We start from the raw sequence: 26,577 nt of genomic DNA on the forward strand, positions 1-26,577 counted from the left end.
CCGATTGCACACGTGCCAGATAGCTGAACCTGGCTGGCACTTCTCTGGGATATTGATTTCGAAATAAGTTAATGAATGAACCGCATGACATTTGTCTGAGTCACCCGTTCCTGCAACTGCAAAGAGTGATACATGTTTCAACATTTGTCAATTGCCTGGAATTGGCATTACACTGTTCGTCATACTAATACCCGAACGTAAATGGCAATCGACAGCCGATCATGTTTATGCAAATTGGTGATCTACATTCCATTCTCAATGCCTGAAAAGTCAAGCGCTGACCTTAAATTGCGTGCACATTTTAATTACGGCGTAGGCACCGCATGAAGGCCGAGACTAGAACCGAATGTCGTGAAAAAACTACTAGCCAAAAGGCAGTTGAATATAATATTTTAAATTCAAATTCAAATAGTAAACTGCTTAGGCAAAGGGTTTGTGTATTCGCTCAAGTTTTGCTGCTTAGGTGGTTGTATATACTAAAAAAAGCTTTTTGTAGGTTGTCGTACACACTAAGAGGATTGTGTCCTTGCCAGGCGAGGACTATTGGAGCTGCCAACTTGTGTTAATTCGATATACGATATATTTACGATAATTATAATCCGTTTTCCGCGTTTTTAACGCAATATTTCCAAATTAATGAACTTGTTCTTGTTGGCCAGCAAAAAGGCCTTGTGCGCATTCACTTTTATGGCCAAATCGACGATGTTCGTGTTGCTGAAGTAATCCATAGCCACGACATTGGCATTCATGCCCCAGGGACCCTTCAGCCACTGATTTACCTTGGGATTGATGACTGCCGCCCGCTCCTTGGCCGTCTGCAGCTTGTGTGTGTTAAGGGTCTGCTCCATGCTCTTGACGGCGGTGAATATCCAGCCATCGTCCTGGACAGGTCCATCAGGCTTCTTGCTGAACAGCAATCGCATATAGTCCAGTGTCTGGGAGATGTTCATGTAGCTGGTGCTGAAACGCTGCCATGGCGAGCAGAGGAGCCCCGATTCTGTGTGCAGCAAAGCGACAGGTCAGTCATCAAAAGTATTCCTACCACAGCTTACCGTTCTCCGGGTACGGCAGTTCTTGGGTGGGAAACAACAGCACCACATGCATGCCAAGTGTTAGGAGCTGGCGAATGTTTCTGTTGGCGCAATGCTCATCCAGGGTCTCGTTTCGCTGATAGGCCACTTCGCCCAGCTCCTGGCGCAGCAGGTGAAAGAGCGAGCTGTAGATCTCCGGATGCTTGTAGAATCCTATCGGGAAGGAGCTAAAGTCCAGAATGACCAGCTCCCCAGAGCGCTCCACAAAGTGACGAACGTCGCGCAGCACACCCGCCAGGGGTATGATGAACATATTCTCGTTGGCTATCCAGAAATTGTCGGCATCGTTGTCACTGTCCATGTACTTGTAGCTGCAGAGATGCAGCGAATTGTCCTTTGATCAATTCTCAAACTCCGAGCCAATACTTACCCCACACTAAAGTCCAGATATCGTATGCCAAAGACAAGCTGCGACCACACATCGAAATGCTGCGCCACCAGATAGTCCTTGACGAGCAGCGACTTGGTCTTGCTGTAGCTGGCAATGAAGGCGCCCGAGGCATGGGTGCCCGGCAGAAAGAGGCTCTTCAGCCGCATCTGGCCCCCATCCTTGATCTGGGCCATCCAATTCGGTTGGATCTTCAGACATTCGACGGTTAGCAGCTCCGTGCCATTGTAGCTGGCCACATAATGCGGCAGGCACTTGCCCCTGGGATACCGTGTGGCTGGCACCTCGTTGCTATCCTGACGATTCCAGCCCCCGGGAAACAGCAGCTTTCCCAGCTTTATGGGCGTCGGCAGTTTGCCCGTCCGATTGGTAATGCCATTGATGCGCAGTTCCGGCTGGAAGTTGGATATGGTCGGATCCTGGCCATAGATCCCAATCCATTCGGGCGGGCCAGCGCAGTCGGGACCCCAGTTAACCTCCAGACAGGAGTCATGCAAGGCCTTGCCGGACAGCGAGATGGTCAGATAGATGGGGCAGCTAGCTGTGGGTGGATATGGTTGGATGATAGTGCAGCTCTTCTGTCTCTTGGCTTTGCTTTCTACTCACCTCTGAGGGGACCCACGAACAGCAGGCAGGGCAGCAAAAGCAGCAGCAATAGTTTTATTTTCATCATCTTTAAACTTGACACTCAATTAGAAAACGTTTGTACTTTGAAGAGATTTTCCGTGCTGGTTGCTCGGCAGTCATCGCCGAATTAAAGTGATACGGAATTCTGTACATTTGTATCGCGTTTCGTGGCAATTGAGGCACACCCGCCCACGCCCCATGCCCCATCATTTAGACCCCAATTGAGCGCTACTCATTCCCGCTGAGCTGGGCTCTGAGCGCGCTTCAATTGAGTTCTATGTGGCAGAGCAGCCACCGCGGGACTAAGCAAAAATATATCTAAGACTGAGAGCTCTAAGAGCGGGAATATCAAAAAATCTGAGCCACTCAAACTTTCACACCTTTCATTAATGACCAAAGAAAGTGCTATTTTGGTCACTGAATTTCCTTTCTCACACCTACTCGTACTGCGAGTCATTAGCTGGTGCTGTGTCCGAGGAGTCGTGCATTTTAAGCGCCTTTTCTGGATGGAAACGCTGGCAGAAGGACACTCGGACCGAGGCGTGCTGCAGATGCTTATCGCCAGGGCACAGCGCACAAAGCGCCTCAGGACTTCTGTGTCTGACATTATCCTGGCCCGCAGGGGGGACGGACACGCGGACAGGCGAGTTCCTCGTACGTTGACCCAGTTGCATGCGTCCTGTGTGCGCTCAAAGTGCAATTTGTATGTATGACTGCGAGTCCATAGCCCCCCACCTGGACCCTAGAGGTCGGTCCGCACTTATGTTGACTCACTGCAAGCAATGGTCGAGCATATCGCACGGAATGCTGGCCACGAGTGGCGGATACGTGTGCTGTGTTTCCTCTCCTTTTTCGGGACAAAACGTTTATCCCTACCCGCCTTTTCTCTACGCATTTCCGCAGCATTTTCTGACTGGCAAAGATGGTTTCCGGTGCAGCAATTGCTGACCATCTTCCCGCAAGCCAAAGGGGCACTTCTGAGTGAAAACTATTTCCCCCAATGGCTTCCGTTGATAATAAATGTTTCCACTTTTTCTGCGAGCACAACTCTGTTTGTATTTATACTTTTATACTTTCTTTTCTGTGGCTTTGTTGTGTGGCACCTTAAATAAAGAGCCAGCTATCCGCCCTTTGTGTCGAGTATACAATCGAATCGAAGCTGAATAGCCGCTGGCCAGCAACAACTTTCATCCGAGAGAGATAGAGAGAGAGAGAGCTTCGGGCCGTTGTCAGCTGTCCGGCTCCGGGCCAATTCCATTGGCATGTTCCTGGGGCAAGTAGACACAACTGGTGGCAGACTGCGGGCGGTGGCTGTGGCGGTGGCGGACGCACACTCAATCCGACACAGAGCACGCTCCGTTGTCCTGGAGTCTGTCTGGACCATTGATTGACATGTCACTTGTTGTGGCAGCTCCGAAAAGGAGAGTCGAATGTCTGGCGCCAGTTGGTTTTTGAGGCTTTCGGTTAAACAATCGCCACAACTGAAAATAAAAACGAATTAACCGCAAAGCAGAAAGTTTCGACTCCTTCTCGACCAACTGTCTGTGTGTGGTCTCTGGGCGGAGGCTGTGGCAGGGGCAGAAGCGGAGGAAGCCGCCGCAAAAAGTTTTAATCGTTGTGCTGGCGCTTTCGTTACTTTGCAGATCTCCTGGGGTTCCGTTCCTCTTGGACCATCTAATGGGGATTAAGTTGTTTCTGTTTCTCAAGCAAATCAGTTCGCTTAAGCCCTGGACCGACCATTTCTAGCTGATAGGAATATGGGGACCGCTTCATAATGGATAGTTTGTGAATAAGAATATATTCTGTGACTTAAAGACTTCGCGCCGCTGAGTTGCATAAAGTAAAGACAGAGGTTAAGTGCACTCTGAATCATTGAACTATCCACACAGCTCTCTCTTCTCTTCTCCTAACCCCTTCATTGGATTCTGCATTAATTTGTGGGCGTGTCGTGAGATAACCCACCCAAAAATCAATGAGCCGGACCTGATGCGTGTCGATGTGTGAAATGCAACCATTAGAAGTCACAAATCAAATCACATCAGAGCCAGAATTTAGCACAGTCCATCCATCTATCCACCTGCCACCCCAGAGAGTCGTATCCGATGACGGAGGAGTGTTTGCTGTGTGTGCATGTGTACGTGCCATCGAATCAAATAATTACTTATTAATGTGAGTAATAGCAACGGAATTTACGGGCCATTGTGAACAGGCTGTAGGCCGTTTGTCGACTTCAGTGCGAAGTAATCATGATTAATGGTTACGACTGCCGGCAGGTGACAGCCGTTCGCGACATGGGTCCTTCATGGAGGCAGTGACTGCGGGCAGAGGCCAAGCTTGGCCTTGCAAAGGGCCACAAAAAATCGACTTAAAAGTCTATTAAACATTGCTCAAGGACGCTTTCTGCACAGCCCACCAGTTCACCCTGGGAATATTTCGCAGCTCACGCAGTGCCACAGAATCGCATCGAAAATTTATGCTCAATTAATCTCAGTGGAGCGCGGCGTTGGGGGCAGGGACCAATCCAATCGATATTGGTGTGGGTGGGTGGTGCGGTCGTCCGTCCAATGATAATAAGCACCACAGTCGACTAGGCAGTGGGCCAGATTCCGAAAATATCATCTCAGGCGTACACTTGAGAAGTTTTTTCTTATATGAGGCTTAATAATAGAGGTTTCCGGATGTCTCAGGATGCCTCTACACGAATCCTTTCTGGTTCGTAGCTTCCAAATATAAATTTCTATCAATATCTTTTCTCTGAGAGAGAAGGCTACGATCTACCACTTCCGTCTGGACCACTGTAGTTGAAGCCGTCTCTGGATTATGGTATTGGCAGGGTAGCATAGAGAAGTAACTCGGCAAGTGACAGAAACAACAGAAAAAGAGTTCCATTTAATTGTAATTTCGTTGCTCTCCTGCCAAGGACGGACAGATCAGGCGGGGCATTCGTTGTCCCGCTCAAAGAAAATATTTGGCAGCGAAAAGTCCGCGAAAATTCGTAAAATGTCTCTCCCTTGCTCGCAAAGTGGCGGCGAGGGATTCGACAGTGGAGGTACGACGGTGTGCCCGGAGCGTGTTTTCCTTGTCCCGTGTGTCCTCCGTTTGGGTGAGGCTTTTCGTCTTCTTTGAGGTTCTTGCGGGGAATTTCTTCTAAAGCAAAACGAACGGATTATATGGAGCTTTTTGATTTTTTAAAGACCAAACCAGAGTGTTTCCCCCCATTACCGAAGGAAAGCCCTATTTATCCAGTGTCCAACTCTGAACGGGGTCGAAATCCGGCCGAGTGGAGTTCGAGGAGAAACCCAAAGTTGGTCTCAACTTTTAGGGACTTTCTCTCTCTCTCTCTCTCTCACTGACGAAGGGTGAAATTGTTATGGGTGGACTCCCCTGGCTCTATGCCATGCAAATAATAATAATAATAGCAATAACCAGAATAAAGGAGCTCCAAATAAAAGTTGGTTAGTGCTCGCCGTCCCGTACCGTTTTCTTTCTTTTTTTGCGGGTTGTTCCGCCTCTTGAAATTGTCGCCGGGATTATTGTTGTTTCTGCTACATTCAGTTGATAATTTGTCCAAAAGTTTGGAGTTGCCATTTCGTTGGACTCTGCACTGTGCTGGGGTCCATTGTTGGGGTAGCAGATTGGAGTGGATTGGAGGGAGCTACAGCTACTTTTGCTGTTTCCAGAGCAAATTTCAGTCCTGTTTCTGGGGCAAACAGAACGTTGATGGCTTTTTTATCGAGTCGCCTGCAGCCAGTTGCCGCAGCGCTCAGGTGTATTTCTTTCCTTCATGCTCCTTGAGTCCTCCCACTCCTGCGTACAGCTGCGTCTGCCGTACGACTTAGACACTTGAATTCTGAACAATGCTCAAAAGTTAAACTAGAACCGATGATGTACTGAAGACCTGCCGAGGGAGACGGGGGGTGCAACTACTTTTAAAAAGATAGATGCGAGCAAGTGCTAGTGGAATCTCCAGTGTGCGGACACCCACTAATAAATACTTACTATACTTAAATGTAAGTGAACAGATTGGACACCAAGAATGCTTGTCAGCTGAAGAGATAGTTCTGTCACTCGAATCACTTTGTCTGTTATTAGGACAGGCTGATTAAGCTCCTATCTTGCAGATACACAGAAGTACACCTTGCAATATAATAATGTTCTAATCCGTTAATGTTCACGATTGTTAATTAATTCAAATCAAAATTGACTTGTGCACGAACTCAGATAAACTGCTAACGATGCTAATGTTGATGGAGCGAAACGATGGCTTGGGCGGGCAAACTACTAATCGTAACAGAGGGGGGCCTCCCAGACATTCGCTGGCTAACAGCAATGTGGATGTCGTTCTAACAGCAAAAGAGAAATCTACAGTGAGCTTTTGCCACCCACAGTCAGGCCTCTTGGGCTTCATGGGTATGCGGCTTCTTCAATGCAGTACGGTTGACGGGAATGTGATATCCGTCGTACCGCGACATTTATCATAAACAGGGCACCCCACCAACTACCACCCACCACGCAACACCTGCCTGTCCGTGTTGTTTGTGAATTTATGACATAATTTGCAAATCGTCATGTTTTGTTATCGGTGATTCCGTGGCGCTAAAAGTACCGCCAGCCAATTTATATTTACGCAGGGGCTTGGCTTGGCCGGCAAGGAGGCCTCTCTCAATCGCCTGTGCAAACAGGCAGGATGAACAGGAACCTCTAATAAGCAAACAATTCAGTAGAAGGCGTCAAGCGATGAGCAAACGGTGTTCAGTTGCTGTTAAAGCTCTTAACTTTTAATCAAAGATGCTGGCATTTTCCTGGCTTACGTTTCCACTCTTTATCTCTCTCTCTCACTCTCTCTTCTAGCCATTTGAAAATCAGATGAAAAGTAAGCATCCTGTGTGCACGTACGGCGCACGGCAATGCCTAAGCTCAGGGATAGTCCCTGGCACTATTGGGGGAAAAACCTAAGGAAAACAAATTGAAAGTTTCGCCCAGGCCCCTTTTGTGCTTTTATTTACCTGTGCGAAATTCCTTTAACTTTTAAAATCAAACTTTATTTCATGTACAAACGTTACTTTGCTCTCCTGATTAGTGGAATCTGATCTTCTTTAATTAAAGTTTTAATGTACTGAATCTAGTTCTCTCAGTGACTTTTGAAAAGTTGTTTCGAAACGTACTCATTTTGGTGTTTCCACACCACGAACCAAATTGCATTTTAAATAAATGTGCTGGTGGGGGTGGGGGGGGTCTTTGCAAATATTGAGGGGATGATGATGATGACTGAGTGACATACCGTATAGATATTTGAGATAGATCTTCAATAGTAGCAGATCGTAGTCTTCAGCCGCGCCTGTGGCGATTAGTTGCATCGGAATGTCCATCCATGACTGCTGCCGGTGAGCAAATTGCTGCCATGAGATTGTGGTGCCGCAGTTTTATGATGGGATGACGTTGCTGGATCAGTGGCTCGAGATAAACATTAATGCTTTTATCCTGGTGCTGTCCACATGCGCTTAGTGTGATCGAGGAAGTAGCTAATAGGGAAGGTAACTTGACATTCCGTCGCACTAGTGTGCCAACTCATAGCGCAGCTCATAGAGTGTTAGACTTTTCGTCTAGCTGTGGCTTTTCCTACTTATTGTTGAGAGCCATGAAGGCACGAACGCCTGGGTCTGTGTCTGCGTCTGCTGGCAGCCACATGTATAAAATGTATAATCCATCTACGGGATAACAGCCCAGCCTCAAGGGATCTGCCATTTACTTTAAGCAAATTTAATTTTTTTGCGAAATACGCGCAACAGCTGATTTTCGTGCTTGGCGCTGCCAACGTGTCGCAAGGTAACTGTTACGTTTTTATCGACTATCGTTAAGATGACAGTTGTGTTTGAAGTGTAGACGGTATACCCATCGTCGATCTGCAGCCTGATATTTTTCTATTTAAATAGTTCTGAGACTTATTAAATATATCGTATATTTCATAAAAGTCTGTAAATTCGGAATATTTTAATCGCATCCACTTGACATTTGATCCAATTTCTTTTTTTTTCCATTTAACTGTTGTCATACACGAGTACTCGTGCACACTTTCACCTCTTCCACTTTTATTGCGTGATGAAACCATCAACGATTCATTTATTTATGTTTTACAATTTTTTACCGTGTTGGTGCAGTGAAATACTCAGCAAAAGAAAAAAAAAAAAGAAGTCTGATGCAGTCAATACGGTAATGGAGTGGAATGAATGAATTCTAGGTCTGTATGCATCGTATTCAATTTTCAGACGTTTATCCCATTCGGTTGCGAATCTGAACTGACTGATTCATTTTTATAATGATATTCAGAACACACACACACACACAGTCGATTAAGTTCGTTATGCTTGGCCTAAAGCAATAAAAGGAGTAGTATTTCAGAATTTTGTGGCTGGGATCATAGTTGGACTTCTGCTTTTAATACCCTTTGAGTACCGTCTCTGAAAAGGCAAAACTTTGGAATAGAAACGATATCGAACAAGAAAAGCAAATTTAACTGAAAATCGATATGTGCGGTGGGAGAGGCGAGTGGGGGGGCGTAGCTGTTGCGCCAACAACATTGATTGCACAAACATTACAAATTTTCTCTGCTCTCGTGGGAATCGTGTACTCGCACACAGCACAGCACTCGCTCTCCCCTCATCAGTGGCAATTCAAAACCGTAACCCAACGCTGACAGCCCGAGGCTGTAGAGTGAAATTTATTGGAAATATTGAAGCGGAGGCACAGCCTGCCCTGCCGCAGAAACTGCCAAAGGTTGCCTAGGTTTTCGGAATTGGGTAAATGTGGAATAAAAAAAAAAAAAAAACAATCGCAATTTGTACGGCAACATGAATACTATATTCCGTATATACGGTATATACCCAGGGCAACCAAACAAAAATGGACGGGATCGGAGTGCATAAAAACGGACGCACGAACAATTGAGCGGAAAGTTGGTTCGCATTTTTAAGCCATTTGTTGGGGCCGACCGCAGAGTGATTTAATCAATGCAAATGATGGGGACCGAAACCGAAACCCCCTGGGCCCATGCGCAAGGGCCTACATCAGGCGCTAATGGAATTTCAGGCAGGGGTATGAAATGGAAACCTTAGCACCGACCGACGCTCCCAGCCGAGCCGTCATCTTGCCGTGTTGGGACTGTTTTCACGTGCGTTGGTGTGTAAATGATAAATGAGGGACACTCTCGTCTCGTCGCCCCACGTGCGACTGTTCCGGCCGGAACCAACGCAACACCAGCAACTCCAGCACCACTAACGGACCATTAGGTGCCATTGTCCTTTTTGCTCTGCTCTTTCTCACTCTCTCTCTCCCTGACGCTGGTCCTTTTTTTCCAACAGCAAAAGTGCCTCCTTAACCGTTGCTAGGGATTGCTGCTCCTGCACTTTCTATTGTTCCCACGTTCTTCCTTTGAAGCTCCAAAATGAATATTGCTCGGCATCCAGAAACCATCAGTTATCTACTATATGCTGGGTACACTCTGCCACATTGAAGTACAGGCATGTTGAATGTTGTTTTATACACTACTTTTATTATTAGCTGGCATGGGTCCTTTTCCATTATTCATTGGAACACAAAAATGCGACATAAAAGATAACTTATGAATGTACATCTTACACGCTGTTGGCTGTTTTTTGCATTGTTTGAAAAATATCCCTACACATGCTACAAGTTCCAGGGTAACAAAACTAAAGTTGTCTGAATGTTGCCTGGCCCCTGTACTGAACGAATTTCAACCCAGAAATCAACTAAATACTCGTAGGCGCCCACTGCCCAAAGGAAATTAAGAACACTCACTGTAATCCAGGCCCGAGTGGTTGTTTGTTCTTTAGTCTCCATCTGGGCTTGCTTGAAACGAAAACGAACTCGGGATTTAGCCGAGACAGGGCTTATGATGAGATTTCAGCTGCATTTCCTTTTGCCTTTGCGTGCCTTTCCTGCTCTCGAGATTTGTGCGTATTCTGTTGCCTTTTCAACGCAAAAGGCGTTTGTGGATTATGCTGCTCCGGCGCCAGGCTCAGACCCAGACCCAGAACCAGAACCATTTGCGGTCAAAAGTTTTCTGACTGGGACCACAAAGACTTAAAGTTGCCCGAGGATATTCCAAACAACAAAAAAACAGGAGCTGAGAGTCTGCCAGATACCTCAAAATCGGTGCACAGGAGATCCATGAACACTAATTCGCGAGACTGTAAGATTCTGAGAAAACTTTGTTAGGGATAATTGCTTTAGGCAGGGATTGAAATGTACAACCATTTTGGAGGCACTGAAACATAAATTTTTGTTTTATTTCTGCAGTATATGGCGTCGAAATGTTCTTGAAACAGTTTCAATGGTTTCATAGAAATGGAAATCAGTCATAATAATTAACTGTCGTTATAATTTTGCTTCTTTGTGTCCGGGACATAATTGAAATCGACACAGAATGTCCATGCAGTAATTGATCGAAGTGTGAATAATTAAATAGTAATTAATTTATTTATACACATGGGTGAGCAGGTCCCTGCCGCTCTGTAGCAGAGCTCAGCCAAATCCGATACTATCAATCATGTTTACTATTATAACACTGTAACTGGGTCGACAGCTGTGCGTGCTTCTGTTCGTAATGGCTTGCATTAATTAGTCCAGAGTCCTGTGGACCATTTCATTGATAGTGTTTCGCTTTAATTTAAATTTGAATTCAAACGTAACGATCAGTTCTGAATTTGGGAATATCGATCACTACGCTATCGATATGTTTCAATAAAAGCGCTGCCACTACGCAGTTGGTATTTTTCAGGGGATTTCTGCAGATGCAAAGAGCGGCAATTTCTGGCATCAAAACAAACAAGCAAAGTAATTTTTGCGCATTTAATAAAGAAAACGAAATTATACGATCAAAATGGAGACTATCAACTTCAACGACTTCACGCCGAAGGAGCGCTATGAGATAATTAATGCATTCCTAATCAAAATGCGCATAGCCAACTCGATGCCAAGCGCACAGCGCTTCTTTGAGCATTACCTCCGCAAATTCTACAAGCTGCCGGACAAAGTGGTCAACGATATTGCCTACTGTCAGCGTGCCATGAAGACGCATCTGGTGATGCACCAGGTGTGTATGATAATTGTAACAAAAAACGTTAAAATTTAACGTTTTCTAATCGACATCTTCTGATCTTCTTTTGCAGACCATCGTGCGCGTTTTTAGCGAGCAAGAGGACGCCGTAAGTACACAGTTGCCGCCTTTTACCGCTCCAGAAACCAAATGGCAGTGGATTTATGATTGTTGTTCTTTCAGGATCCCGTCATCAAGAACAGCTACTTGCACGAAATCGAGGAGATACTGTGCGAGGTGAATGCCGAGTGCCAGTACATGCTGATGCGCCTGCAGGATGACATCGAACGCTTCTGTTTGGCATTTAGCGAGCACGATCTGAAGCCCAACGATCAAGTGATAAACGATATTGTCAGTGGGGCAATCGTGCCGCTCGTGGTGTCCGAAAAAGTTTCGATCACTCCGCACTTTGTCGGCGAGCGACCAACAGAGCAGGAACTGATGCAGAAGTACTTCACCATCAGTGAAATGTCTGCCCCCCAATTGCCGCTACACGCCTACACGACCACAGTGGTTAAGGAGAGCCGCCTCAACCTACAGGCAGCGTTGGCCCGCACGCGCAACCCTCAGGTCGAGAGGAGCGTCGACAAAGCGGAGCGCCCAAAGGAACTATTTATGCAGTCCGTCGGACTCATCACCCACATGGAGAGACAACGCATCAAGCTGTCGCAAGAAGTCAAAAAACCGGTACCGGTACCGCTACGCTTTTCATTGCCGCCAAAAAAGCAATGAGAACCAAAAACCCAAATGATGTTCTCCATTCGAACGCTTGTTTCCAAAACAATTCGTTGTGTAGAATTACGATTTAGTTTTAAATGACGAAAGTACTCAGAAAGTTATGTTTTATTTTTTTGTGTACTCGGAGTATTCTGATCTGATCTGATTCTTCGAAGATCTGTTAAGAAACCATTTCCTTGCTGTTCGGCCTCTGGAAGCTCAGAAATGACGTAGAGCTATGTTAATATTAAATATATGTAAGAAGCAGATGTAAATTGTTATCATTATCAGATGGGAGTATCAAAAATACCTATATATATTCCATATTTTATACCACAAACACAAGGGTGCGCTCCTCGAAAATTGATTTAAATGCTGTTAAATTGAGTTCACACTGAGCCGCAGTAAAGTGAGTTTTATTGAGTAAATAGAATACAAATTTGCTGGCGCAGTGCGTAATATGTGGGAGCTTTGCCATGCTCGAGTAGGTGCTTGATTCCAGTTCAGATTTATTGGGATCTTCACATGTGGTTGGTTTTGGGAAACTGAAACTTGGCTGCACATTTCATTGGTAGCTTGGGTTTTCCTTTCATCTGGGTTGGCTCCCCCTTGTTCTTGCTGCTCAGTTGGAAGGCCAGAACCTGCGCGGCCAGCTCATCATACTCGTCCCCGTCTGTGACGGAGCTCTTGCTCGAGGACAGGAGCAGAACGTCGCTGGAATGTACTCCAAACCTTGAATTTTTCGATGTCGAAGTGCTTACCGTGCTGCTTGTACATTTTGATGGTTTTCTTAACGATCGAGGCACGCATCTTGTCATCGGCGACCGTCTTAACGAGTGCCACCAAAGCGATGTGACAGCGACTGTGCTCCAGGTAGTAGCCGTCCGTCTGGCAGCTACTGATGACAGCCATAACCAGGTCGGCGAGAGGCACGCCCAGTGTCTCTGCTAGCTTCGGCATGTCGTCCTGGGCAAACACTGCTCCAGCCAGCGGCGTGAGCACAACCTCCCCGCGCTTCACCAGATGCGGCACCAGTTGGCAGTACTTGTGCACCGCCAGCAGGCTGGCCTGCTTAAATGTGATCCGCAGCTGGTTGCGCATCACGAACGGCTGGGTAAGCAGCGGTTCCCGGAGAAAGTGCGTCAGTATGTGCACCTCATTGCGAACATCAAACCCTTCTTTGTTCTTCGTGTCCAGCCGTATGGTCCAGGTCTTGTCCTTCTTCTCGGCCTTGGCTGCCTTGGCCTGCTTGCTGTAGGAGAAGATCACCTGCTCTGCAAAGCGGCGAGCCACACTGGCCTCCTCATAGCTCGGCTCCTCAGAAAAGCCCGGGCATATCTCAGCGAATGCTTCCTTCAGCTTCTCAAAGTCCAAGATGAATTTTGGTCCAGTAATTGCGGTCATAGTTCTGTAATTGTTTGGGTTGTTTCAAAAAATGATTTCTGGAAAAACAATCGCAACTGCATTGGATGTGTGGTGAATGCCCATGGGCAATACAAATCTTTTTGCTATCCTCAGCGTATTCCGAGAAAAGCTTCTTGTTTCTTTCATATCATATTTGCATACAAGTATATGAGATGTTTGTATGTATAGATATGTAGTATCTGCCATAGGAAAATATCGTTCTGCGTCTAAGCCTTCACTTATTCTTTTCGCTTAAATAGTTTTCCATTAAAACCTCAGTACGTGCCGTTATAGAATTAACTTTATAAATGTTTCCCCTTATTTATGCACACAAATACGTATCGGTTTCTCGCACAAAGCACATACATATATACATATTAGCACACACATATTTGAGATAAATCCTACATAGTACTAGATAAAAGACAAAAGGATTCGGAAATCAATAGTGATCGGAGGGCGGGACAGCGCGTGTACATATGTATGTATTTATTTTTTTACATACTTGTTAAATGACTGTAAATGATTTACACAGCGATAAGAGACCCGATACTTGAATGCTTGCGATCCGTCGACTCCAAGAGAACTGAATTATGAACTGAACGACGAGCACACCCGAAGGCGATTCCACCCGCTCTTTCATAAACAAACGAACCCTGATCCAATACAGAGTAATGCATATGAATACGGCAGTGTATGCACATCATACAGTGCTGTGCTGGAGTGTGAGTGTTTACTCAGCGATAAGAGCTGTTAATTTAATGCTTGCGATCTGTCGATTTTGCTAAAAAGCTGCTGCATTTCAGCTTCTTTGCGCTGTCCATCTATTGATTAGAAGAATAGTATTCTAACCCTAACGCTTTGAGCAGGGTTATTTGATCTTTATGTAGAATCGGACCACTTGTTAATCAGTTTCTACGCTTATCCCAGCGTAACAACAATAATAATAAACCAAGTCTAAGATCCACAAAGAATCGCAAAACCCCAAGCTGAGGTTCTGTGGTTCAATTCATTTTGTGCAATATCCAGTTTATGCAATGAAATAAACTCAAAACTCTCTCCACTCTGATGTTGTCTGCTTTATGGATGCGATTCCATTTTCTTTCTGCCTGGAGGGGCAGTGGAGCTGGCTCATTTGCATATGTCTGGTATATTTTTGTTATTGTCTTGCCTCGTCTCTGAGTTGAGAGCAATTTGCATATGAAATGTATCTCTCCCTCCACATCCATATTGCCACTCCCGACTCCCGACTCCCGCATCCACTTTCGACGCGACATATCGATATGCTGAAAATGCACCACACAGGAGCAGAAGTGGCTTGAAGTGCGAGTATTGTATCTACTCTTAACCAAAGGCAGAGCACAATAGAGAGCGAGTCGGGACGAGTGTGACCACCAACTGACAAGTGACAGTTTTTCAAATTGAATTTTTCTAGTGCACGCTGGCTGAGGCTCCGTCCCCGTCCCCGTCCAATTGAAACTGGATACACACAATTTAAGTGGTCCTGGCGGTGTTTGTCAACTGGAAATGTCATAAATTCATAGCAAAGCAAGGAGTGGCACTTCAGTCTCTCGTATCATCCAAATCAAAAGTAGAGTTCGGTTTTATTTTCTCAGAAATTTTTAGTTAAAATCATAAGGAGAACGTTCAATGGAGTCGCGCCGCAAAGACGTCTACATACCCATCGTCCTGGCCGTGATGGTCACCTGCGGTCGTCCCGTTCCCTTAGACGAGATCGTCGATAGAGTCATGGAACTACTCAGCTCTTTGCGCGATCAAATGGAGTTTGAGGGGGCCATTGGTGACTGCCATCGAGCCCGGAATATCTCTGGGGTTAGAAAGGGATCCAAAAACAATTTTTTGAATCAAATTTAATATTCAATACGAATAAGAGTATGCAGAATAAAATATATATTAGCACATTATTATATTAAGACTGCCCATTCTTCATATTCCATCCTTCCTATCCCCAAACAAAAAATACATGGGTTAATTTTGAGAACGGGGCAAGCATAGGAAAGTGGAGCCTGGAGCCGCTTGTCAACGCCACATAGAATTCAGAACTTGTATTTCAGTCTATTGTAACTTCGAAAACGAAAACAACACTCGTGTTTTATATTCCCAGAAATTCCCAGCTCAGTTCAGAAATAAAACGAACATTCAATGGAGTCCAGCCTCAGGGACGTCTACATACCCATCGTACTGGCAGTGATGATAGCCGAGTGTCGTCCCCTCACTGTGGACGACATCGTCGATGGAGTTATGGCACTACTCAAATGTCTGCGCGATCAAATGGATTTTGAGGAAGCCATTTGTACCGACCATCAAGCCAAGAAAATCCATAAAAAGCCATAAAAAATGATCTCTAAATCAATTAATTTAAAAATTCCAATAACAATATACAGAATATCTATGTATAGAAATATGTACATAAATAGGGTTTCTCTTTAAATTAACAGGGGGTTGGAACTAGGATTGTGTCAGTGAGTGTTGGGTATATATTTTAAGTTTTAAAAATGTAGCTGACTGTATGAATTTACATAAATACATACGAGGAAGTACATAGCCGTGTAACCATTCCCAGCATACGAGTACCAGAAACATGTGGGCACAATGTAAGGACAGGGAATGTTAAAAGTTTGCCAGCGTCGCGAAAAATTGTTTATGTTCTGCTTTAAAAGGAGAAAAACAAGTTTGAATGTGAGGATAGAAGTGGCACACGGCGGTACACCGATGCGGATGCGCTACCACACCTGTCCACCAGCCGTGGGAGGATGTCGTCACAGTTTGCTGCTGAATTCTACACGTACGTCTTTGCCCAATAATCACGTGCCATGGAAGCTCATTAAATACACTGCCTGTCACCAAGTAAATGCATGTACGCATATGTAAGTAATATTATTCTATATATACAAAATAGTATACTTAAATGTAGTTTCCTGTTTTCCTGTTAGGAGAATGATCTTAAGAACTTTTTACTTGTATCTAAGACACACTTCATAAAATCTACTAATGAAATCTCCCTCGAGTGGAGTGTCTTTCCTTTGAACTATTTTTCCTTGGCTTTCTGCGGAATTACAAACCTGAATCCGATCAATCAAATCATAGCTTATTTCCAATAACAAATTCGATTAATTGCGATAGCTCTATCGATATTCGTACCAGAAATCACAATCCAGCTAGCTGCCCCGTCTACACAGCTCGGATCCGAATTGTTCAGACAGCGAAACGGCGGCATAGACGAGGGAACACACTCCGTGGCTGCGAGGAATCAAATTTCGGTCTGTTTATTTTCTTTATTTGTGTGTGTGTATATTTGTATTTTTCGATGGAAATTTCCATTGGAATTCATCCATAATTCTTGTATGCCTTATTTGTCGGCTTCTTTCAGTAAATCACATCATGGCTAAGGGACACGAAGAACGGGTCAGCGGCTTGGATTTTCAAAGGCTCAGTGACACCTTCAGTGTTATTTGCCCCGACTTTCGACAGGGCCAGTCCTCGGAGAAGCTGCAGAGTCTGGACTTTGCCAACAAGGTGCTCTTCGAACTGGGCCCCAAGATGCGGCATGTGAAGCTGAGCGGCGAGGACCAGATGTGGCGTCTCGTTTTCAGTGGCGGCACCAGCGTTTACGTCCACACTTACACATTTCTGCGGCCGATCAATAGCCAGCCCCGCCTCAAGGACGGCAAGCTCTATCTGACCCTCAAGCAGGCCGGTCTGCTGGCCGCCAGCCAGCTGTGTGCCCTGTTGCCGGCGCAGCATAATCCGCGGTACAAGATTTTGCTGACTCCGCTCTCTCGGGCCGTCTTTGAGCCCCAGAGTATTCCGAAGATTGCGGCTGCTTTGAGTGCTCACAGGCGGCGTGTGGTGGATGTCGGGGATGTGGTTAGGGCTGTCGTCAGCAGCTGCCAGACGGACGGCTTCCATTTGCAGCTGAGTGAGTGCCACATAGCTATGGTGGCCATTGGGGCGACTACCAAAGATCCCAAGGCCCGCAAAAGAATGCGTTCACAGACGTTGAAGCAATACACGCAGCGCGGCAAAGCCTTTGTGTCGGATGAGTACAAGATCTATGCAGAGTACTCAAAAATGACAGGCCAACTTGCAGCTGAATCACCCATCGCCCCCATTCCGATCCCAGATGTACGCAAACCACCACGCAGACGGGATGTGGCCGTTGTATTGCGCAGCATTGCCAAGTCCTCGGATGATCCGTTGAGTGGCGGCACAGTGGATATGAAATTTGTTGCTGCCCCCAAGGAGAAGGGAGAGGATGTGACGAGCATGCCCGCCTCCGTGGATGTCCGTCTAGAGGGCTTAAGCCTGGAGCGAATGAGATCCAACTTGTTATCCGCTGACAAGTAGTCGCATTGATCGAATTCTGACTACTTCGATTTTTAATATATTGAACTACATATAACTTCTAAAATGGATAATAAATCAGTATCTCTGTACCTCAGAGTTTATTTTACGACACTAAGTGGTTTTTTTCAGCTTAATCTATGGAGAATTAAGTGCAAAGCAATGGGTTATATGAGTACTTCCCTGCCTGCAGGGAAATAAGTTCGATTTGAAGTGAAAGAACAGTCAACAGGCAAACATATACATATATTCGGAAAAGCCAACAACTCAGCAGCTTACGGTAAGTCGACATGTGTACATGTTGGAGTATCATTTAAGGCCCCATAAGCTATTAAATTTTAGTCATTTCCGTTGTGCCGTTGCAGTGCTTTGAAAGTGTCAATCAGTCATTAATTTCCACTGCTCAATAAAATATTGGACTCGTAGGAAATGTCGGCAGCAACCTCAGGAGCGCGTTAAACTTTATGGGCGGTGCTGCATTCTTATCATCGCCGGAAAGGGCCGACCTCTGCCGCAGTAGCTCCGGCAACCAAAAATTGAAAAATAAAAGGGAAAAGCATAAAGGGTACAGCACGGAAGATGAGTTCGGAGTTCACGAGGCGACAGACGGGCTGCGACAACAAAGCAAATTGGTGGCAGGACGGGCAGCTGCAGCCACGGCTCCAGCTCCAGCGCAGGATGTCCGCATGAGTAAATGTTAGTGACCGCAGAGGAGCTGCCATGGGCCTTGCCTTCCTTTTTACGGTCAACGGGTCGCCAGTAAAAATAATCTTATAGCCGCTTATCTGCCCCTTGAAGCCTCTTTGTGCCTGCCAACCGCAGCTCACTTTCAGCGACAGTTCCCCCTCGAGTTTTGAGCGTCCTACACTACTTTTACTTGTAAGCAGACAACCAGACACACACACGTAATCTTTGAGTACCAGATTCTAGTGAAAAGATGGCAGATTTTTAAGACAAAATAAAAATGTAATATTTATATACCCATTTCAGAGTTATGGCAAAGTAAAAGCAATGAAAAAGCACTTGCTGTAGCTACGATTACACTGGTACTGGTCGAATATTTATTTAACAATTGAAATTAAATTTACAAAGCAGTAGTCGAGTCCACTTTAAGTAGAAACATGCATTTTATTTGTTTACGCATCAGTTATCTGCGTAGCTATGCATTCTTATTCATTCTATTGGATGGTTGTTCTTTTACATTAAAGTCCTATTCTGCCATCTTATTCATTGAAAATTCAAATTAAACGTATCGATTTTAACAATCCGGCAAACAATTTAAAGTGTATTAATACCAATACACATACAAGCTGTCTTGGAGGCTGTCCTAGATGCAAACTTCCTCATCCTTTGCGCAAAAGGCGGCACCCACCCACACATAGTCGTAACAGAATAAGCCCACGTACATCTATATATGGGTAAACCACTCAACTCTCCAATTTACAGCGGCACCAGAGTATGTTTGAGTTTGATATTAGGCCACTCTGAAGGCGAATGAGTCTCGTGGGAGTATTTTGTGTGCCGACAGCTCCTACGCTACCCCATTGCCTTGGGCGTGTTTGCGATGCGATTCGAAGATTTTAATTGATTCCCTGTACTTTGTTTCACACTTTGTCTAGTCGATAATGGCCCATATGCCAGGGGGCGAGGAAGCCGACGAAGTCGCATTCGCATATTTATTGCCAAAGAACCATTAAACGTGTGCCGGTGTCATTTGGATAATTGAGTCATCATTTCATTCTCCTATTGGAATTTCGAAAGAGAAGGAAAACTGATTAGAAAAAATCAATATCCATAGAAATAGGTGCTTCGGTACATAAATCTATATTATCGGAGTTTGACGAACAGAAATGATCCGAAGGCTGAGTAGGAGAAACCTTCCCATATCCAATCAGCATCACAAGGTTTCATGGCGGAGATGGCGGATCTGCAGATTCCCTTTTTTCCATGTGACTTGTATTGATTTAGCCCTGATTCGCCTTTGGGCCCACTCTTGGGGGCATCTCTGATTTTCGTTCTTCCCCATCTAATTTTATTTGTTTTCGGCGTGCTGGCCTGCCCGTTTTTTATTCTTACGAAGCAATCGGCAAAGGGAAACACATACATATGTATTTTTGTATATCTTTGCATCTTGCCGTTTAACTGCCTTTGTGTATCTTTGATTTCAGCATTCGATTTCCATTGGCAATAAAACTGCTGATTGAACGTTATGATTTTGTTGTGCGACGGAGACCAGATGTATAGAAATCAAAGTGTGGAAATAATCCAAGTAAGTTGATCCTTTAACAGAAGAAATAATCGAATCAGAATTAAGTTTCATGAGCCAATTTTCCAACTAAAATAAAGGGATCTCCAGACGCACATATGTATACCTACTTAATGGCAGTACATACCCTTTATATCGCTTTGTTGAATGATGATCCATTGAGTGTAATTTCTTGCACTGATCATTCGTCCGCTTATGGAGAAGCTTTGGTACATGCTGCGGAAGTAAATGCTGCAATCAAACACACTAATACGAGCAAGATGGAATGTGGCCACCAAATAAAACTCCCAGGGGCCAAATGCTTGTTCAAACACGCTTCTTGCATATCGTAACCAAGATCCACGAGTTGGATATTTTCCGGTCCGGGCCAAAACACGAAAATCAATCGAAATGTAATTGAATTGCAAGCACTTGGGAGCCAAAAACCGCCAAGGAAACGCATGAATATTTTACGTGAGCGATTTGCCGGCGCAGGGTATTTGTGGCAGGAGCAGAGTGGTGTGGCGAGTAGAGGAGGGGAGAGGAGAGGATAGGTTAAAAGAGAAAGCCACAAAGCGAGGCGCCACAGCAGAGCGAAGAAATCCTTTTACCCAAATTACCCGCAAAATATGCAAAAGCGAAAAACAAATATCGCACAGGGAGCCTCCTCCGCCATTCGGTTCAACAAAAATATTCATGTGGCGGACTAGGGGACGCTGCTTCAATGGTGCATATGAGCAACGGCTGTGGCACGTACCCGACATATTCGTCATACGCCGACAGGAGAGGTTCCCGGGCAATTGGCAAAAAATCGAATCGATTCGAAAATGTTTCTTTTTCCGACTCCAAGGACCCCCCCCTAGGGCGACATCGACTCGTCGCATAAGAAGGAAGCGGAAATGTAAGCGAAAGCGAATGAGGAGCAAAAGCAATGGCGTGCTCATGCATAAAGGAACGGCTAGGAAGCGGCTGGCACGGCCTTGTCTCAACTCGGGACTGCTCAAGTGTGAGTGTGTGTGTGTGTGTGTGTGTGAGTGTGTGTGTGTGTGTGAGTTTCCGCCGGATGCGCTGCGAGTGCACGAACACGCTTTGGAGATGGCCAAATTAACCGAATTCAAGCGAATGAGTTTTTGAATTTGTGCCAGTCCCGGCCGCGGCGCCCCAGAGGGACCTCCAGCCTCTAGGGTCTTCCATCGAGCAATTGTCTTTTGGAGAATCATTCATGTTCGCCTAATTGAAATTCAAGGCATTTAGCCGATAAATAAGAAGCCATTTCGTTTCAATGGCCGCCATAAAAATACTTTGCATTCATCGAATTTTCTCCCGGAGCTCTTAACGGCTCGGCTCCACTCCGCCTTCTTTTATACTCAACAGAAACCGCCAAAGCAAAGTTATCGATCCCTAACTGCGAATATGTACAAATACTGTATTGTTTCATCAATATTTCATGCAAAGTACAGAGTTACAGTTACAGCAAAGTGATAATCGACATAGTTATCCGTTTCGGCGTTTATATATCCTCGGAATTCTAAGAAACGTTTAGACATGGCAATCCATTAAGAGCTTTTGGCATTTCTGTCACGTACAATGCTAATAATATGTCTAAATAATGAATGCGAACAATTTAGATGTAAATGAAGCGATGTCTGGAGCTGACGGCTGCTTTGATCGATGAATGTATGTTAGCACAGCTTTGTGTACATTCCCATTACCTTCGAGAGATCATCTAATCCATAGATGAAATGAAGGCTCAATAAATGTAACGAGATCCGATTAGCTCCTATGAAACTAATGAACTTGACTAATGCTTTCCAGGCTATGTTCTCTGCCACTAGACCTCGTAATTGGCCCTAAACGACATTCCAGTAATTGAATAAATTGCAGTGAAATGTCAGCCAATTAAGAATCATGTCATTAGATGCCATGCCCCTCATTCGGACTGTATCTGGTTCTCTGTGCTCTGGAAATGGTTTTCGTACTCCTTTCATTCATGCCACGGACAGCAGAGGTATCAGGCGAATTGCTAATATTAGCTGGGGGGATGGATTGCTCAGAGGAGATGTGTTCGTGTGTGCTGCATACACACTTGTGGAGCACCTGTGGCTGGGATAAGGATAACCAACCACCTCTAAACCCTCTGTACCGACGTGGCTGTGGGATCTTACGTTTGTGCCGTGCGTCAGAGTTAGTAATTCATTTTTAATATTTTCCTCATGAATATTTGCATAAGCTTGTCTCTCCGTGTACGAGTATCACTCCCCTCTAGGGCGTTATTCCGCTCAACTCGAATCTGCCATTATGCCGTCCATAAGCGAGCGTACCTGAGTGGGTAGTGCTCCGGCTCGACTGCCTTTCACTTCCACTTCCATTTCCACTTCCATGTCGGCTTGGGCGTAGATTGTCATATTTCACAAGATAACGACCAAGAAGATGGACAAGTCGACAGCTAGACAGCTCTGTATACGAGTACATGCATATCCTTTACCCCACATGTCGATGCCTGCCTCCTGCCTGGTGCCACGGCTGCTCTGCTCCTGTCGCATCTTCCGTTGCGCAACGTCTCCTTTAAGGGCGCACTCTGGCTCGGCGTTCCTTCGTGCGGCGTAAAACATTGCAAATGCACTTTGGTGCGGAAAACAACAAGAACTTGTTGATGGTCGTTCCAGCTCCCAAAGTGAAAGTATGCTAAGTGCAAGTTGTCGTATTGTCGCTTTAAGGCAGCCAAATTACCGCGACAATAAGCCCGAGAAAGGACTGTCGAACCAGGCTTCAGTAGGTAAATTAGCCCCCCCCCGAACGGAATGGATCTGCTCCATCGTGCAAATCACATGAAAAATCATCTCGGTTAAGGAAAGATTTATGTAGGAGTAGTATGTTTCCCAGTCGAGGACATGTAGCGGCCAATTCGTGTTTTAGCTTTGAAAGCAAAGTGTTTGCCAAATTCAATTCCCAATCCGCACACATCGGTGCTGTTTGGGCTCTTTTCCTCACCTGACAAATTCAGCATCCAGTCGTAAATAACCGAGCAAACACATCGGAACACGGACAAAAGGGAAATTTATTACCCCAAAGCATTAACTACACTCCGGGGACGCACCGGCGCTTAATTACGAGTGTACTTTCCAAGCCCTGGAAGCCATCGTGTGCCCAAATGAGCGTGCCAAATTGCCTCGCAGCGAGAGTAAATCAATTGCAAGTAGTACGAATACTAGGCACACGCATGCCTCAACAACGGATGTGGGATATACAGACGCCTTGAGCCCGGACTCGACAACTACGCGTAAGTACTTGTGTACCTTCCCACCCAGCCACCTTCACTCGATTCGGGAATAATTTAAATATATGTTGTTGAAAAGTTAGTGTATAACACCAAATTCTACCAATCGGTTGCCAATTCTGTTGCGAACTTTGAAGTAAGATTTTTTCCGTTTTGTTTTTGTATTCCAATTGATCCTCTTTTATTTATATGCTTGCTATTTGGCTACGTCTGTTCACAGTAAGTTCTTTTTTCAGGCATACTAAGAAAGACTACGGCTTGAAGATTGAAATTATTAGTTAGTATGAATTATTGTTGTATATAAATACACAAGTAGTTCTAAGTTGGATAGTTAAACGTTTCTGGAGCTCCACAAACACAAAACACACTTACAATTTTAATTTGCCGGATCCTACAGAATGCGCTAAACATGGCATCTGGAAATGCATAACGAGTGCCTAATGTTTGGCGAGCACAAATATAAATTATCACAAATCTGTTTACTTCAGTGGACCACTCGATGTCCAACACTCATTGTGTGTCAGAGCCATCAATTCCAAATGCATGGGAAATGGCAAAGTAAATTTTGTGGTCTCGACCCGGCACAGAAACAGAAACTCGTACATTCATAGATAGTACGCACATACATACATGTACGTATAGTAAAGCTCACCAAGCCGAAAGCAATTAGGAAATTTCCAAGATTTTCTGAAATGAGGTCTGCCGTTGGCCCTGCTGCCACATTATGCACACAGACAAAACGAACGAAGCCTCCCCATTCAGCATTTGAGCCACTTGGGGGGTCTGGATGGGATGGAGTCTGTTTGCAAGACAAATAGAAGTTAATTATAAGACAACTCGTCCTTAATAAATTCGTAATAATTTACCATCGTCATATGTATGTATGTATGTATATTGCACACTTATTGTTGAGTATGGATATGGTTTGACTATGGAATTATCAATTAGCCTTATGAGAAACACATTGGTTTATCTGCTTGCAAATGCATTCGTTACGTATGTATTATGATTCCAATACGTTTTCAGATCGACTCGACTACAAGTCTTCATACATATGTAAATACATATGCATATACATACGTATGTATGCTTTGTGCTGTTCCTATTGCTGTATGTCTTTGAAGCTCTAGCTCTACTCTCTAAAAATGTTCGCAGCTTTACTTTGGTTTATTATTGTTGTCGCTTTGCGTTCTTTTTTGTTTACAGTTCTCCTATTAGAGCATTCTCTCATTCCACCGCTTCACTAACATCCGTTATAACGAGTCAGCATTCCCGATGCCGATAAAGTCCAGAAGAGCTGAACTTACATTTAAAGCTAAAACAAGCTGAATTTATTTCAATAAAAATGCTAAACAGTTATATACGTAAGCTCTTTGAAAATGAAAAAATGCTACATCTAGCATGAAATAAGCTAAAATGGCAGCACTGTTAGAGACGGCTACGAACCCTAAATTTGGTCTGGCAGCATTTAATTCAATTCATTGCGCGATCGATCAGGTTTGTAAAGTTTGCCGGTGAGAAGAGTTGTGATAATCGCAGGACTGTGTATGTTTATATATGTATATATATTTTATATCATTACCAACAATTTAAGCTCTTTGAATCGTAGTAGTGTACATGTTCATGTTCATCTTCTGAGAACACAACTTTCGCGACTGTGAAAAACAGTCAGATACACACACATAAACATACTTACATGAACATGTACACTAATGCCGGGTGATAAATTGTTCTCCATTCAGAAGCCTTGTCACATTACTACGCAATAGCCACGATGGATACTTGGTGAGTCATTTATCCGCATTTATGTACATATGTACACGTGTTTGGTTAACTTTATGAGCCTCGACACTTCCTTTTCTAGGCTGCAACCAGTTTTTACCGATCTTATCGAAAACAAGAAGTTTTCTGATTGCCGCATATCTGTGGGGACCGAAGCCTTTGATTGCCACAAAGTGATTCTAGCAAGTGCATCCGAGTTCTTTGAGCGCATGTTCCTGGCGGATTTCACGGAGTCAAAATCGGGACAATTTATTGTGAACGATGTAAAGCCGGAAACGTTCGGACATTTCCTGCAGTACGTTTACACTTACAACAAGGAGCACTTGAAGAAACACAGCAGCACAATACTAATGGACCTGTTAGAGGTTGGGACCAAGTGGCTGGTGGACTCAATTCAATTCGATTGCGTCATGCTCCTCATGAAGCGAGCTAAAGAGATGATGGTAGGCGATCTCGTCGAACTATTTCAGGCTGCGCACAACATAGACAACAAGTCGTTGATCGATGAGGTCAATAAGGTGGGCGATTTTAAAAGCTACATTTTAGACTGTCTTTTAAGTCCTATTCAATTTCAGAACCTCAAGCAAAGATTTGGACCACGCATGAATTGCTTCGATAGTCTCGTGCTCACATCAGACGTCTTCGAGGAATACCTCATTCTCACCGACGGCCTTGTGGAAGAGATCGAACGGTTCAAAATGGTCGAGGCCTACGTTAGCGTAAATGGGATACACGATGCTGGAACGTCGGAGCGCTCTGGAGATGCTGAAGCCGATAAAAAAGAAGAATCTGATGTTGGGAAGATTGAGAACGAGAAGCTTGGCAGTACTAAGAGTCTGACAGGGGGGGAGATTAAAGACGGGAAGCCTGGCAGTTCCAAGGAACTGTGCGAGGTGAAACACGTGGATAATACTAATGCGAACACTCTCGAGCTCCATGCAGGGGACCGTAACGAAATTAAGCTTGCATCTGTACATTCAAAATATGTCCGCACGCTTTTGGGACATATAAAATACGAAAAAATGACCAAGAATCAGTTCTACGAAGTTGTTGGAAAATCAAATTTGTTGGATTTTAAAGAAAAATTCGAAAACCTCTTCTTAACCCGATAACCCGTAAACCATAATGATTTTCTTATTTTTCAGTCAGCAAGCAGTGTATTGAAATATCACTGGTCGATCACAAATAAATCAAATACCATAAAATTATAATCATCCAAATAGATTCGTATTTGTCTATGCATTATTATCACTAAAATCTATGTTCGTAATACAACAGCAAGCAGTGGCGGGGACAGGTTGGTTTTTATCATATTTATAATTGAATAATTCGTTTGCTTTTGGGTCCAACAGATGTATGTATTATGTATGTGTTTAATCTACAGCAGCATGATGTGCAAGCTGCATAAATTTAAAGCTGAGTTAAAGTAACTGCTTATATTGTCTGAATTGAAGCGGAGAGTGCCTCATGGGGTGGGGCAACTGAAGTGCGCAGATTTATGATGCTATGAAGCGCGAATTTCGGCCACATGAAGCGAACTCCAACTTATCAACACACACAAACACA

At 44.6% G+C, this 26,577-nt stretch overlaps 6 protein-coding genes across 7 annotated transcripts; 3 read left to right on the plus strand and 3 right to left on the minus strand.

The window, feature by feature from the left end:
* Positions 1-416: 416 nt before the first annotated feature.
* LOC111073190 lies at positions 417-4,912 on the minus strand. The gene is made up of 4 exons (XM_022365395.2): positions 2,086-4,912; positions 1,462-2,020; positions 1,053-1,402; positions 417-997 (listed from the first exon to the last, which is right to left on the minus strand). The coding sequence occupies exons 1-4, from the start codon at positions 2,150-2,152 to the stop codon at positions 615-617; spliced, it is 1,359 nt and encodes a 452-aa protein (XP_022221087.2). The 5' UTR covers positions 2,153-4,912; the 3' UTR covers positions 417-614.
* A 5,890-nt stretch (positions 4,913-10,802) lies between these two features.
* LOC111073194 lies at positions 10,803-12,236 on the plus strand. The gene is made up of 3 exons (XM_022365399.2): positions 10,803-11,218; positions 11,295-11,330; positions 11,405-12,236. The coding sequence occupies exons 1-3, from the start codon at positions 11,006-11,008 to the stop codon at positions 11,951-11,953; spliced, it is 798 nt and encodes a 265-aa protein (XP_022221091.1). The 5' UTR covers positions 10,803-11,005; the 3' UTR covers positions 11,954-12,236.
* An 85-nt stretch (positions 12,237-12,321) lies between these two features.
* On the minus strand, positions 12,322-13,952 carry LOC111073193. Its single transcript, XM_022365398.2, has 2 exons — positions 13,848-13,952; positions 12,322-13,346 (listed from the first exon to the last, which is right to left on the minus strand). The coding sequence occupies exon 2, from the start codon at positions 13,340-13,342 to the stop codon at positions 12,596-12,598; it is 747 nt and encodes a 248-aa protein (XP_022221090.2). The 5' UTR covers positions 13,343-13,346; positions 13,848-13,952; the 3' UTR covers positions 12,322-12,595.
* A 1,968-nt stretch (positions 13,953-15,920) lies between these two features.
* On the plus strand, positions 15,921-17,814 carry LOC111073184. 2 transcript variants are annotated; one of them, XM_041594159.1, is made up of 3 exons: positions 15,921-16,230; positions 16,487-16,623; positions 16,734-17,814. In XM_041594159.1, the coding sequence occupies exons 1-3, from the start codon at positions 15,971-15,973 to the stop codon at positions 17,708-17,710; spliced, it is 1,374 nt and encodes a 457-aa protein (XP_041450093.1). In that variant the 5' UTR covers positions 15,921-15,970; the 3' UTR covers positions 17,711-17,814. The 2 variants fall into 2 exon arrangements, with proteins under 2 accessions (XP_041450093.1, XP_041450094.1); XM_041594160.1 differs by lacking the exon at positions 15,921-16,230 and having other exon boundaries at positions 16,325-16,623; positions 16,734-17,813.
* Positions 17,815-19,466: 1,652 nt separating this feature from the next.
* LOC121404511 lies at positions 19,467-24,333 on the minus strand. The gene is made up of 4 exons (XM_041594161.1): positions 24,096-24,333; positions 23,882-24,028; positions 20,101-20,189; positions 19,467-19,987 (listed from the first exon to the last, which is right to left on the minus strand). The coding sequence occupies exons 1-4, from the start codon at positions 24,102-24,104 to the stop codon at positions 19,915-19,917; spliced, it is 318 nt and encodes a 105-aa protein (XP_041450095.1). The 5' UTR covers positions 24,105-24,333; the 3' UTR covers positions 19,467-19,914.
* A 377-nt stretch (positions 24,334-24,710) lies between these two features.
* On the plus strand, positions 24,711-26,222 carry LOC111073183 (kelch-like protein 40). Its single transcript, XM_022365383.2, has 4 exons — positions 24,711-24,726; positions 24,972-25,014; positions 25,094-25,529; positions 25,587-26,222. The coding sequence occupies exons 2-4, from the start codon at positions 25,004-25,006 to the stop codon at positions 26,121-26,123; spliced, it is 984 nt and encodes a 327-aa protein (XP_022221075.2). The 5' UTR covers positions 24,711-24,726; positions 24,972-25,003; the 3' UTR covers positions 26,124-26,222.
* The last annotated feature ends 355 nt before the right edge of the window (positions 26,223-26,577 follow it).

Source organism: Drosophila obscura, unplaced genomic scaffold (assembly GCF_018151105.1).
Source record: "Drosophila obscura isolate BZ-5 IFL unplaced genomic scaffold, ASM1815110v1 contig_208, whole genome shotgun sequence".
NCBI classification, from domain to species: domain Eukaryota; kingdom Metazoa; phylum Arthropoda; class Insecta; order Diptera; family Drosophilidae; genus Drosophila; species Drosophila obscura.

Coding starts and splice junctions, on each gene's coding strand:
- LOC111073184 (XM_041594159.1), top strand. CDS start 15,971: ATGTTAAAAGTTTGCCAGCGTCGCGAAAAATTGTTTATGTTCTGCTTT. Junction 16,231..16,486: donor GTAAATGCATGTACGCATAT/GTAAGTAATATT, acceptor TAATTGCGATAG/CTCTATCGATATTCGTACCA. Junction 16,624..16,733: donor CTGCGAGGAATCAAATTTCG/GTCTGTTTATTT, acceptor GGCTTCTTTCAG/TAAATCACATCATGGCTAAG.
- LOC121404511 (XM_041594161.1), bottom strand. Junction 20,190..23,881: donor TCCTAATTGCTTTCGGCTTG/GTGAGCTTTACT, acceptor TTACTTCCGCAG/CATGTACCAAAGCTTCTCCA. Junction 19,988..20,100: donor TCAACAAAGCGATATAAAGG/GTATGTACTGCC, acceptor CTTCTGTTAAAG/GATCAACTTACTTGGATTAT.
- LOC111073194 (XM_022365399.2), top strand. CDS start 11,006: ATGGAGACTATCAACTTCAACGACTTCACGCCGAAGGAGCGCTATGAG. Junction 11,219..11,294: donor CGCATCTGGTGATGCACCAG/GTGTGTATGATA, acceptor CTTCTTTTGCAG/ACCATCGTGCGCGTTTTTAG. Junction 11,331..11,404: donor TTAGCGAGCAAGAGGACGCC/GTAAGTACACAG, acceptor TTGTTCTTTCAG/GATCCCGTCATCAAGAACAG.
- LOC111073193 (XM_022365398.2), bottom strand. CDS start 13,342: ATGACCGCAATTACTGGACCAAAATTCATCTTGGACTTTGAGAAGCTG.
- LOC111073183 (XM_022365383.2), top strand. Junction 25,530..25,586: donor TGATCGATGAGGTCAATAAG/GTGGGCGATTTT, acceptor ATTCAATTTCAG/AACCTCAAGCAAAGATTTGG.
- LOC111073190 (XM_022365395.2), bottom strand. CDS start 2,152: ATGATGAAAATAAAACTATTGCTGCTGCTTTTGCTGCCCTGCCTGCTG. Junction 2,021..2,085: donor GTTCGTGGGTCCCCTCAGAG/GTGAGTAGAAAG, acceptor ATCCACCCACAG/CTAGCTGCCCCATCTATCTG. Junction 998..1,052: donor ACTGCCGTACCCGGAGAACG/GTAAGCTGTGGT, acceptor TGCTGCACACAG/AATCGGGGCTCCTCTGCTCG.